This window comes from Ips typographus, linkage group LG4 (genome assembly GCF_016097725.1).
Source record: "Ips typographus isolate SLU linkage group LG4, UJ_Ityp_2.0, whole genome shotgun sequence".
NCBI lineage: Eukaryota > Metazoa > Arthropoda > Insecta > Coleoptera > Curculionidae > Ips > Ips typographus.
In genome coordinates, this window is record NC_138425.1 from 1,007,203 (window position 1) to 1,018,059 (window position 10,857).

At 36.6% G+C, this 10,857-nt stretch overlaps 1 protein-coding gene across 2 annotated transcripts; it reads right to left on the reverse strand.

Moving 5' to 3' along the window:
• Positions 1 to 8: 8 nt before the first annotated feature.
• On the reverse strand, positions 9 to 10,813 carry LOC145727840 (C-terminal-binding protein-like). Of its 2 annotated transcripts, none has more exons than XM_081977682.1 (7): positions 10,496 to 10,813; positions 6,943 to 7,372; positions 4,869 to 5,156; positions 4,450 to 4,759; positions 4,070 to 4,369; positions 1,680 to 1,897; positions 9 to 1,555 (listed from the first exon to the last, which is right to left on the reverse strand). In XM_081977682.1, exons 2-6 carry the CDS (start codon positions 7,135 to 7,137, stop codon positions 1,683 to 1,685), a joined length of 1,308 nt encoding a protein of 435 aa, XP_081833808.1. In that variant the 5' UTR covers positions 7,138 to 7,372; positions 10,496 to 10,813; the 3' UTR covers positions 9 to 1,555; positions 1,680 to 1,682. The 2 variants fall into 2 exon arrangements, with proteins under 2 accessions (XP_081833808.1, XP_081833807.1); XM_081977681.1 differs by having other exon boundaries at positions 1,710 to 1,897; positions 10,496 to 10,812.
• Between the last annotated feature and the right edge of the window lie 44 nt (positions 10,814 to 10,857).

Genomic DNA, 10,857 nt, shown 5'->3' on the forward strand with positions numbered 1-10,857 from the left:
CACGGATAGTATTTTCAGATATTTATTTCAAAATTTGTGGAAGTCCAATAGCCCTACAAATTTGTCCTGCTCTTAAGTTTTATTCGCCGCCCATTGAGTCCCATCGCATACTGTGATCAACCTGATATTATTTAAAAAAAAAAGTGGCGCGGTCAGTTGGTGAACCATTTTCTACGATTTTTAAGTTAATTTCTTATATAAAAATATACCGAGCAAATAGTACACCGATACCGTTTTTATATTAAAGTTTTGCTATTCGGTGGGTGAATGTGCACACACATCTTAATGGGGCTTGTCTGGCTTGGAATGTAATAATAAATTGTTATAAAAATACTTAAACAACAGCAGGTCAGTATGCAATGGTCGTCCAATTAGCTGAAAATGTTCACAATATCACTATCATTTTATCTCTACATTTATTAAGAAAATTAATTAAACTGCACTTCTCACCGTCGTCTGTAAGTCCACTTCATTTATAATTAAATTGTTTACTACTCACTGTTGACGTTCTATCTCTTTTTTTTTTACTTGTCGTGTTTGCGCACCATTTGTTACGAGAAAAATAAATAATCAAAACGTCAAAGCGGCATTGTGAGTTTTATTTTCTTTTTTTTTTAATTTAAAGCCCACCTTTCTTGCGCATCCGAGTTGCTTTGTTTAATAGTAATGAGGCTTTTTCTTGTAGGCGTTATAGAACTATAAAAATTCGGGGAGGGAGACAACATAAATGATCTAATAATTATTCTGTAATAAGAACTAAAAATGAATTTCTTTAATCTATCATATCTTGACATCCTCTTTTGATTAAATGTATTACACTAAACATAAGACTAAACGACATTTTTTAATAACACAAGTCATAAAAAAAATGCTGGTTACCTTGGCCGAACAAAGTAATAAAAAATATTTTATACAAGAAATGAGAAGAATAATAACGCGCACGCGTATTAATACTCAGGAGGATGACCGCGTTCGTAATCCACAAATTGCGATGTTTTAATCTTCTTCTGGAAAATTCCACAATAATGAATATCAATTTTAAAATCTTGACACAAGTATTTACACAAACATGTCCGAAAATAAAAAATACTTACAAGTCCTGCTAAAGCTAATTAAAAATTAATTCACAATAGGGATTTCTGATTGTTAAAGAGGATTTCAGACCGTTACTCCAAATCAGTAGCCAGTGAAAGGCGTAAAATTAAAGTTCACTTCCAAAATAAAACTTAATTGCCCTTTTGGGCCAATTATGTATACCAAATTTGTAACTAAAACAAAAATACGTAAACCTAATGACTACTGAATTGAACTCGCGGCGTGAAAAAGCCTCCTGCTTTGCCGTGAGTGTGTGATGCAAATCGTTTCGATATGTATAATGAACCAAACTAAAAAAAATATATAAAACCTGGCGTTGAAAATGTATGGGAAAAAAAATGTTGAACAGCACTCAAAATTGCGTGGTTTTTCACACCCTCCACAATTTGTGTTAATGGACCTCGGAGGGTTCCGGCTTGGGCGCGTGATGATTCGCCGCAGTCTCTGGAGTGCTTAATGGCTGAAACAAAATTTGTACACCCTTAATAAGCATTATTTATTACGAAAAACAAAAACAGTGTCAAAACAAAATACAGCACAGTACAATACAATACAGTGGCAAAAAAATATGGAAAAAATATTACACATTAATCTCTGGGATCAGTGGTACTCACTAGAGCGTGGGGCGGCACCTGAACTGGAGGCGGACCGACGGGCGCAGAGGCAGGTTGAGGCGTCGGAGGTGTGGGAGCAACCGCGTGAGGCGGCGCCTCGTGAGGCGTCGTAGAATGAGCCTGCTGCACTGGAAGTGCGCCACCGCCACCGCTTGCGTAATAACCACCGTTTACTCCCGCTGGTGACACTGAAACAATTCAGATTGATTGTAGTGCATTTGTGTACAGCACAGTGGATAATTTTGTGATTGATGAAGAAAGAGCAGCAAAACTGCTTTTTTTTCGCCAATCACATTGCAGTCAACGATAGAGTAGAATCATAGACTAAATGATAAGTATAGACAAACAGTGGCAATGGAATTCAAAATTAATTTAAGTAAACAGCGTGAGATGGCACCACTAAACGCATATTCCTGCAATTTTAAAGCCAGACCTAGCAATTCGGATTGTTTGACTGTTGGAAAACATCAGTTTTAATGCGGCGTTGTCTAGCTGACAAATCACATTTTTTGTTTTGTTTCAAGACAAAAAATAACAGATTTTGTGTGTGTTTTCTTTAATTATTGTGTTCTGTTGTATTTTTAGTTTAGTTATTTGTTATTAGTTTATTTTTAATATTCATCGAGGCTTATTTAATACTTAATACATTATGAATTCCATGTTTAATCTTAAAACAATCACGTGACCATTTGTACCTTCATAGAAGTCACGAGATTTAGAGTTTAAAACTAAAAAACGGTCAAATTTAATTACTGAAAATAGTCATGTGACCCATCAAATAATATTTTCTGATTTACAGTCACGTGATTCCGTTTTGGCATTAAACAAGAGTCACGTGACCTTTCAAAATAAAATATATTGAAAATCGTCAGGCGACTTTATGAACTGTAAAAAGAGTCACGTGACTCTTCAAATAATATTTTTAACCTCTAAAACAGTCACGTTACCTTTAGGATTCCGGTTTGAGATAAACACGTTTTTAATTGAAAATGCATTATAAAGAGAGTCACGTGTGTCTTTAAAAATATCAGTCCAAACTGAAAAATGAGCATGTGATCCTTTAAATAACATTTTAACATTCAAAACTCATGTGAAATTATAAAATCCATTTAGAATCTTAAAAGAGTCACGTGACCTTTAGGATCTGTTTTGAAGTTAAAAAAGAGTCACGTGGACTAAAAAAAATCAAATTTGAGTATTGAAAATCGTCACGTGACCATTTGCACATTAAAAGGGGTCACGTGTCTTTAAAAATATCAGTTTAAACTGAAAAACGATTATGTGATCCTTCAAATGACATTTAAAACTGTCATGTGACGTTATAAATTCGATTTTTATCGTAAAAGAGTCACGTGACCTTCAGGATCTGTTTTGACGTTAAAAAAGTCACGCAATTTGGAAAAAATAGTCTAAAACATAAAAACTGTCATGTGACGTTAAAAATTACATTTTAATCTCACAAATATATACGTGATTTATAGTGTATCAGTTTAAAACTAAAAAAAAACGGTCACGTGACCTTCAGGAAAAAAGAGTCCTGTGACTTTTAAAGTAATTAGAATCTTTATTATCGATACCTCAAAAACCAGAAATTCTTATCTTTTTTAGTTTTCAAAATACGAGTAATTTAACTCAAATTTATTTGAAAAAAATCAAGCTTTCTTTCGCAGTTCAAATGGGATAGCAAAAGAAAGCGGAAATACTGCAAAAGTTGGCAACTATGTCTGCAATGACGAGCTGTATTAGCGCCATCTTTTAGAATTAACCTGCAACTGAAGCGGCCCAAAATACGCAAGCATAAACGGCTTCTTTTTTGGGTGCCACTGTAATTACATTGCGCTGGTTTTCTGTACTTATCATTTAGTGTATGGTAGAGTTCATTTTTTAAAAAATACAAAAGAAAAGTTAAATACGAAAGTTTTAGAGAATATTATGCGCATCTCAATATTCTCTTATACAGGTGTGGTAAATCCAAAACCGACCATAGGAAAACCGCGTAACGTACATTATTGCATGCGCGGGACTAAGACAAAAAACGAAAAAAATATCAAGTAGGCCATTGTTTCAGCGCGCTGTTGTCAAACGCCAAGTATCACTCAAATACCGTCGACAAAATAACTTGGCGTTTGGCAACAGCGCGCTGAAACAATGGCCTACTTGATATTTTTTTCGTTTTCTGTCTTAGTCCCGCGCATGCAATAATGTACGTTTCTCTGTCCGTTACGCGGTTTTCCTATGGTCGGTTTTGGATTTACCACACCTGTATATTAACTATTTTTAGGCCGTTTTCTTAAGCCAAACAAAATCACCATCCAATAACATAATTTCACTTTTGTCATTAGTACAAAACATCGATTTACCTTCGGGATATTGTCCTTGTCCCATAAAGTACTCTTTGTTGACGCAATTCCGAAGACATTCCGGTATCCGTCCCATGATGGCGCGCCTGATCTCACTGGCCGCCATTTCACGCAACTCGGTGGCGCTAGCGTCACTGTAGAAAGCTGCGTGCGGCGTACTTAATACGTTCGGCGCATCTTTTAACGGCCCAGTGAATATGTTGTAAGGTTCATTCTCGTGAACGTCCAACGCGGCCGCTCTTATCCTGCCTTGCTTCAACGCCTGCGCAAGCGCGTCGTCGTCTACTAGTCCGCCTCTCGCTGTCGACCAATCAAAATATTAGTTCAATCTAAATCATCTCCTTATTTTTTAAAACTCAACAACATGGAGAAGTACCAACCTGTATTTACAAGGAAAGCACCAGGCCTCATCTGCTTAATAGTAAATTCATTGATGAGGTGATGGTTGTGTTCGTTCAAAGTGCAATGCAGCGACACGCAGTCGGACTGAAATAGGAGGTCCTGGAGAGTGTAAACTCGTGTCAGCCCCAGACTTTTTTCAATGCCGTCGGGCAGGTAGGGATCGTAGAAAATTACGTTAAAACCAAAAGCCTTGGCTCGTAGGGCTACGGCCGATCCTATGCGACCCAAGCCGACAATTCCTAATGTATCGCCACGTATTCTAGCGCAACCTTGCGCTGCTTCACGAACCTGTAACATCAAAGACACCTACTAACTCTGACAGGGTAAGTATAACTAAATAAACCAGTTTGAAAAGTATGTAAAACTAATAAACAGCACTAAAAAGGTGTAAACATACTTGCTCTGGTCCAGTGAACTTCTTTCCTTCTCTAACCATATTAGCGAGCCAATATGTCCGTCTGTACAAGTTCAATATTAAGCATAATGTAGTGTCTGCTACTTCCTCCACTCCGTATCCCGGCACGTTACATACAGCGATGCCCAATTCCCCTGCCGCTTTCACGTCGATATTGTCCACTCCACTACCGATACGAACGATTATGCGAAGAGTTTTGAACTTTTCCAAGTCTTCTTTTGTAAGGATAATCGTATGCCACATTAATGCGCCTACGGCCTCATTCAGTACCTGATAAATTAATAATTGTCAATCTTGCAATTTAGTATACACTATTTGTAGTGTATCATCAGTTAAAGAAAAAATAAACTTCTAAAATGCTGACTGTTCTGTGATTCCCAGAAGAATGCACTTTAGCTAATTAACTTACTTTAGTTTTCCCAGTAATATACCAATCTATTGATGTATTGTTTTTAATGTTGGTGTTATGTGTTTACTGAGTAGTCAAAGGTAATAACAATATTCAATTTAGTCACCACTTAATAAACTTTCTCTGTGTTGATGAAGCAATGTGGAAAAGTCAAAGGAAAATTTCCAAAATCATAACAACTTGCACAATACAAGTTTTCGCATCTTTCCAGTATGTTTAACAGTGTTTTAAATCAATGCACACAGTCCAAGTTATACACTTTTGAGTAGTTCTAAAACTTGACTTGTGGCTAGTCTATAAAATTTAAATAAAACTCACAAAATGGTCTAAACAAGGTGTCCTAAAAATTCTTAAGGTTCTTTACAAATTAAAAAGATTCCTAATCTCTGCTATTTACAAGCACAGAAAATGTAACTTGCACAGTTTACCTTCATCTTCAGAGAATTGATTTGCAATTATTAGTCTCTCTCTTCTGATCATAGGATTGCTATGTGCAATCCTGATGAAATGAATAGAAAAAAAACACAATTTATGAAAATGTATGCTTGATTACAAAAAAACGCGTCTTTTGTACATGTTTGGCAACGTAGCAAGTTTGAATTTACTACGTTTTATGCAATGCAGCAGTTTAAAGAACCGAACACCTGATTGTTAATAGGGCAAGCATGTGTAAGGTGTCATGGAACTGAGTTTCATTATGGAAATGTTATGCAATATTTGTGTGAAAACAAGGGCAAAGAATGAGCCAAAATAATGATATTAGGCACTCAGGGCCATTAAAACACACTTTCTTATGAATACATAGAGTTTTAACTTAAATTTAGCGATTTTCTAAAGACTTTCAGTTGAAATTCATAAATCAGCTGTATTGGACATTTGGAGTGCCTGATAAAATTCACAATCCACTACTAAATTATCCAGGAAATAAAGGAAAAACGTCATATAGCAGGGACCTCTAAAATGAAACTAATATAGCATTTCCTGTGTTTGCCCTTCCAAAAATGACATACCACATAAACAGCTGACTTGCTGTAGGGCCTAATTGAGAGTATTGTTTACGTGGATCAGCTGTTTGCAGCACTGGAATCGCCATTTTTGGTTCTCTGCACCGGCTAGCATCCTAATACCACCTAATTCTATGTGAATAGTCCAGTCCAATCATCAAATTAGTCCTCCAAAACCGACCATAGGAAAACCGCGTAACGGACAGAGAAACGTACATTATTGCATGCGCGGGACAAAGGCAAAAAACGAAAAAAATATCAAGTAGGCCATATTTTCAGCGCGCTGTTGCCAAACGCCAAGTATCACTCAAATACCGTCGACAAAATAACTTGGCGACAAAATAAATATGGCCTACTTGATATTTTTTTCGTTTTCTGTCTTTCTCCCGCGCATGCAATTACCTACGTTTCTCTATCCGTTACACGGTTTTCCTATGGTCGCTGCTGGATTTACCACACCTGTATGTATTAGTCCGTACACGCCAAATTATTCATAAAGAGAGCAAACAATGTTCATAACAAAGTTTGACAGATTCCAGGCATATTATTTAAGCAGTTAAGTTTGTTGAGTTATAATGGTTCAGCTTCTTCATTTTGACACCTTACTTACCCAGAAACCATGAATTTTAAAAATGTTATTTACCTTTTCATGTATTTCACTTGTACTTTGGGCATCACAAAAAGCAACAGTTGCCACATCTTTCAAGATTGGCATTTCAATCGAACAGTCTCTACCGTCTAGCAAAGCAACTAGCGGTCTAGCTTGCATGGGGCCGTTAGCGATCGGTCCTCGCGGTTCAAACCTCGGCCTCTTTGGCAACATTTTACGTTTGTCCATTTACAAGTACAGACACAGGGTGAAACGATTTCGGGGCCGTGGCCACCCGGTCAACACATAAAACACGACGATGCGAACTGGACGCGTCGCGGCGCACCCGTCCCGCACCACCTCGTCGTAACCGAAACCCGCTCCGTTTTGAGGGCGCAACAATCCGTCACTGATACTCCTCCACCCTCTTTCAGGTCACACTGAGCCGCCGATACTGAGATTCATTCTGCTGCATTAAGACCACCTGAAACAAACAAGTATTATTATATAAAGTCACATCAGGAAAAGTTTGTTGACCAAAAAAAAAAACTTTGGAAGCTCGGGATTCCCAAGCGTTTGGGAGATGGGCGAAAAGTTTAAATTCCGTCCGCCTAGTTGCCATATCCCAAATATATTGAAACTAAGTTTATGCCGAAAACCAAACATCTCGCGCAATAATGATGGCCGCTGGTTGTGTAGTTTGCGGAGTTAGTTTAACTGCAGTTGTTGTGTGCACTACGAAACTAACTTAAGAGAATAGGTGGGACTATTCCGACTTTGTGATCCCGCGGGAAACTTTACAACTCCGCAGAACCGATTTAAAGCGGAAAATTAAAAGTTAAAACACCACAAAGTCCAAACAGCATTCAAATAAATATGTTATTATTCACCAACGCCCGTTCAACTGTACTTTCCAACAAACTAACTACAACTTTTCCGGAATAACACACCCTGTAATGACGCATTAAAGTTCCCAAAGATTTTAAAAGTTTCATTGGTCGGGTCCTCGCAAGCGAGAAAGCTGAAATTGTTACAAAAGTGTAAGTTTACATACTTTATGGAAGAAGTTTGTTCTTGGGGCGGAGCGGGAGCAAAAGCGAAGTCCGCCTTTAGTTTTCCGAAAGTTTTCCTTACAGTTTTCTTATACTTGGGAAAACTTTATTCGCCCAACTTTCCGAGAAGATGGCTGTTCCCGATTTTATTTCCGAAAAGTTTTGCTGAGGCGGCGGCGACGATCTTTAAATCGCAGTTGCTTGTTTTTTAGTTGTCTTTTTGAAATAACGCACCGCCCTCTATACTAGAAAACCTAAAATGTCACGTTTTATACACAAACGTATGCAGATGTAGTAATAAATATGTTTTTTTTTATTATTTCGTGTAGTTGATTGCAAATTGTGAGTGAAAAATCAAAGAAAGGTTCATTCCTGATCCAGATATGTATTAGATAGAGCTTTTTATACACAATCAAGTCCAGCCTAAACAAATTGGTTAGAACATTTGTACTGGAAAGTATAACTAACAGCAAACTAGTTTAAACACTGTTCAATACAAGAAAATCTGTAAATCCTTGAAACTAGGTAAGCAAAACTGGTAAATGGTTCTTATGTTATTACCAAGAACATTCATTCAAAATTATTTTTGTTGCTCTCACAAAGAAGGATGCTTTAAAATGAACCTCACATACCTGTGCATGTAACAAGTTACTGTACTAGAAAGCACTTGTGCCTACCATTGAGTATAGTGTTGGAGTAAAATCGTCCTACTTCAAAGTGTTTAAAAATTCATCTAATCCTCAAAAAACTCAATTTCCACAATACAAACAAACGCAAACTGTCACCACTATTTCCGCCATATTGGAATTTTTGACAAGCACCTTCTAGGCTTTCTAGTATAGTAGGCGGTGAATAACGTCATTTTGGTTGTTTGTAAAAATTCACTGTAAATTGCTTAATTTACACTGCTCATACCAGAGCCCAGTTAGGTTAGCACTCATCAATGTGTAAAAATGACAACTGGAGGCAAAACATTTGTCATTTATTCATAAAAACCTCCATAATTCAAGTTAGTCCTGTCTAAATGCAAAACTTTATATTAATTTGAGCCCATAAAAAGTCTCACAACACCCCTCAAAGTTGGCGAAGCGGGCGGGCGGAGCGAAAACTTTCACGAACTTTCGAAAACTTTGAGCAGCAGAACTGAAACTTTTATAACAATAATTTTCCTTGGGGATAATTTCCGGAGTTAGAACATTTTAATTGGATTCTCTTCAAATTACCGGCAAATAAAACTTTTTCCTTTTCAAGCCAACTTTTCGGCAGTTTTGCTTCTGGTCTGGTTCCTCTTCTGGCAGATCTCTTTAATCTTATTAAATCGTCATAAGGATAACTGAGAAATTAGTGGAAATTAACTAAGAGCTTCTATACAAAAGTTCAAAAATACATTTTAACCAAAACTTGTCACAGATTGAATTACTGAATACTGGTACTTAGTTTAGTACTATGATCCCTGTCTGACTGTTTTTTTTTTTTGATTTGAGTATTTTTTAGTTTTTTGAGCTTGAGCTAATCTATTTGACCAACTCTTCCAGAGTTTACTCAATTTTTTGAGTTATTTTTCTTTCAAATTCAATCTTGCATAGACAGACATTATTACTGTGATTGACCTTCTGACCACAGAATTGTAATAAATTCTTCAATAATTTAGAAAAATTACTGAAAAGATTACTAATTAGCAAGGACTGCAAAAAATACATTTTTCTTGACAAATGATTTACAACTTCACTAATTAAATTCCCAATTCTAACACTAATGGTGAGTACTCAATGGGCCCTTTGAATCAAAACAAGCAATTATAATTGCAAAATTTCATAAATGCTTTTAGCTACTTGTATACTATACTCGACAACATTAAACAGTATCTTTTACCATTCTTACCTGTTAAATATCATAAAAATGTGTTATTCACTCTCTAAAGATCGAAACACCACCTTTCTTCAATGCAATTTCCCACTCATGGAAGGAAAGTTTGTTTTGTATTTTTTAGGTTATGTACATCAAAAATCTAGTAAAAGTTTTAAAGATTGCTATTCAAAGAACAATCAATTTTTATTGTATATTTCATTTAAGTTAATGAAATCTTCTAATTCACCTTTTACCTTTGGTTATGCAAATTTTAACAAAATAAGTTCTGTGTGACTGTTATGTCAAAGATAAGGAAAACATGTGTAGAAAAAAAACACAATTTGTATAAACACTGATTGAAGCATTAAACTTTTAATACAATTCTGGAAAACTGTATTAAACATTAAAAGTAAAAGAATGCTTATAATTGTTAGTAGCAAAAAAAACTGAGTCACACAATGTGTTCCTTAATTCTTTTAGTGCATAAATGAAAATAAACAATATTACTGTGCCGCGTTATTTTCACTCGTGTCCACACTTTTACCTTTCAATACAAGAGAAAGTTACCAGAGCCAAGCCATAACTGTGACTATTCAAACTTAACAATGCCTGTCAAATACATGCAAATTACTTCTCTGATCGGCCCTAAATGTTGAATTAACACGTTACGCGACCCTCGAGCCCGCAAAAAAGCTTTATTTACTTACTTTTCGCCCAAACTCCACGAGAAACAAAGGGAAGCCTAGAGAGCCACGCTGTTAGGAGTCCAAGTTGGTGAGCTTTCTTATGTCGGTAAACACAAACACTTTCACTTTCGGCCGTGTCTTTATCGGTACAACGTCGGGCGACCGTTATTACCTCATTTAAGGCCCTTTATTCGTCTAGATTTTAGGTATTTTCACTGTTTCTTGGCAAAAATAGCGAGGGCACACCGATAACTAACATCCCCACTTACGCGCATCAAAATGGCGGACCCGCTTCTCGTCTCGCTACCACAACCACATACCGTTGCTTCGCCCAAGAATAGAAATAATCGCGCGAGACAGCGCCATCTGTCAGACGCGCGTTT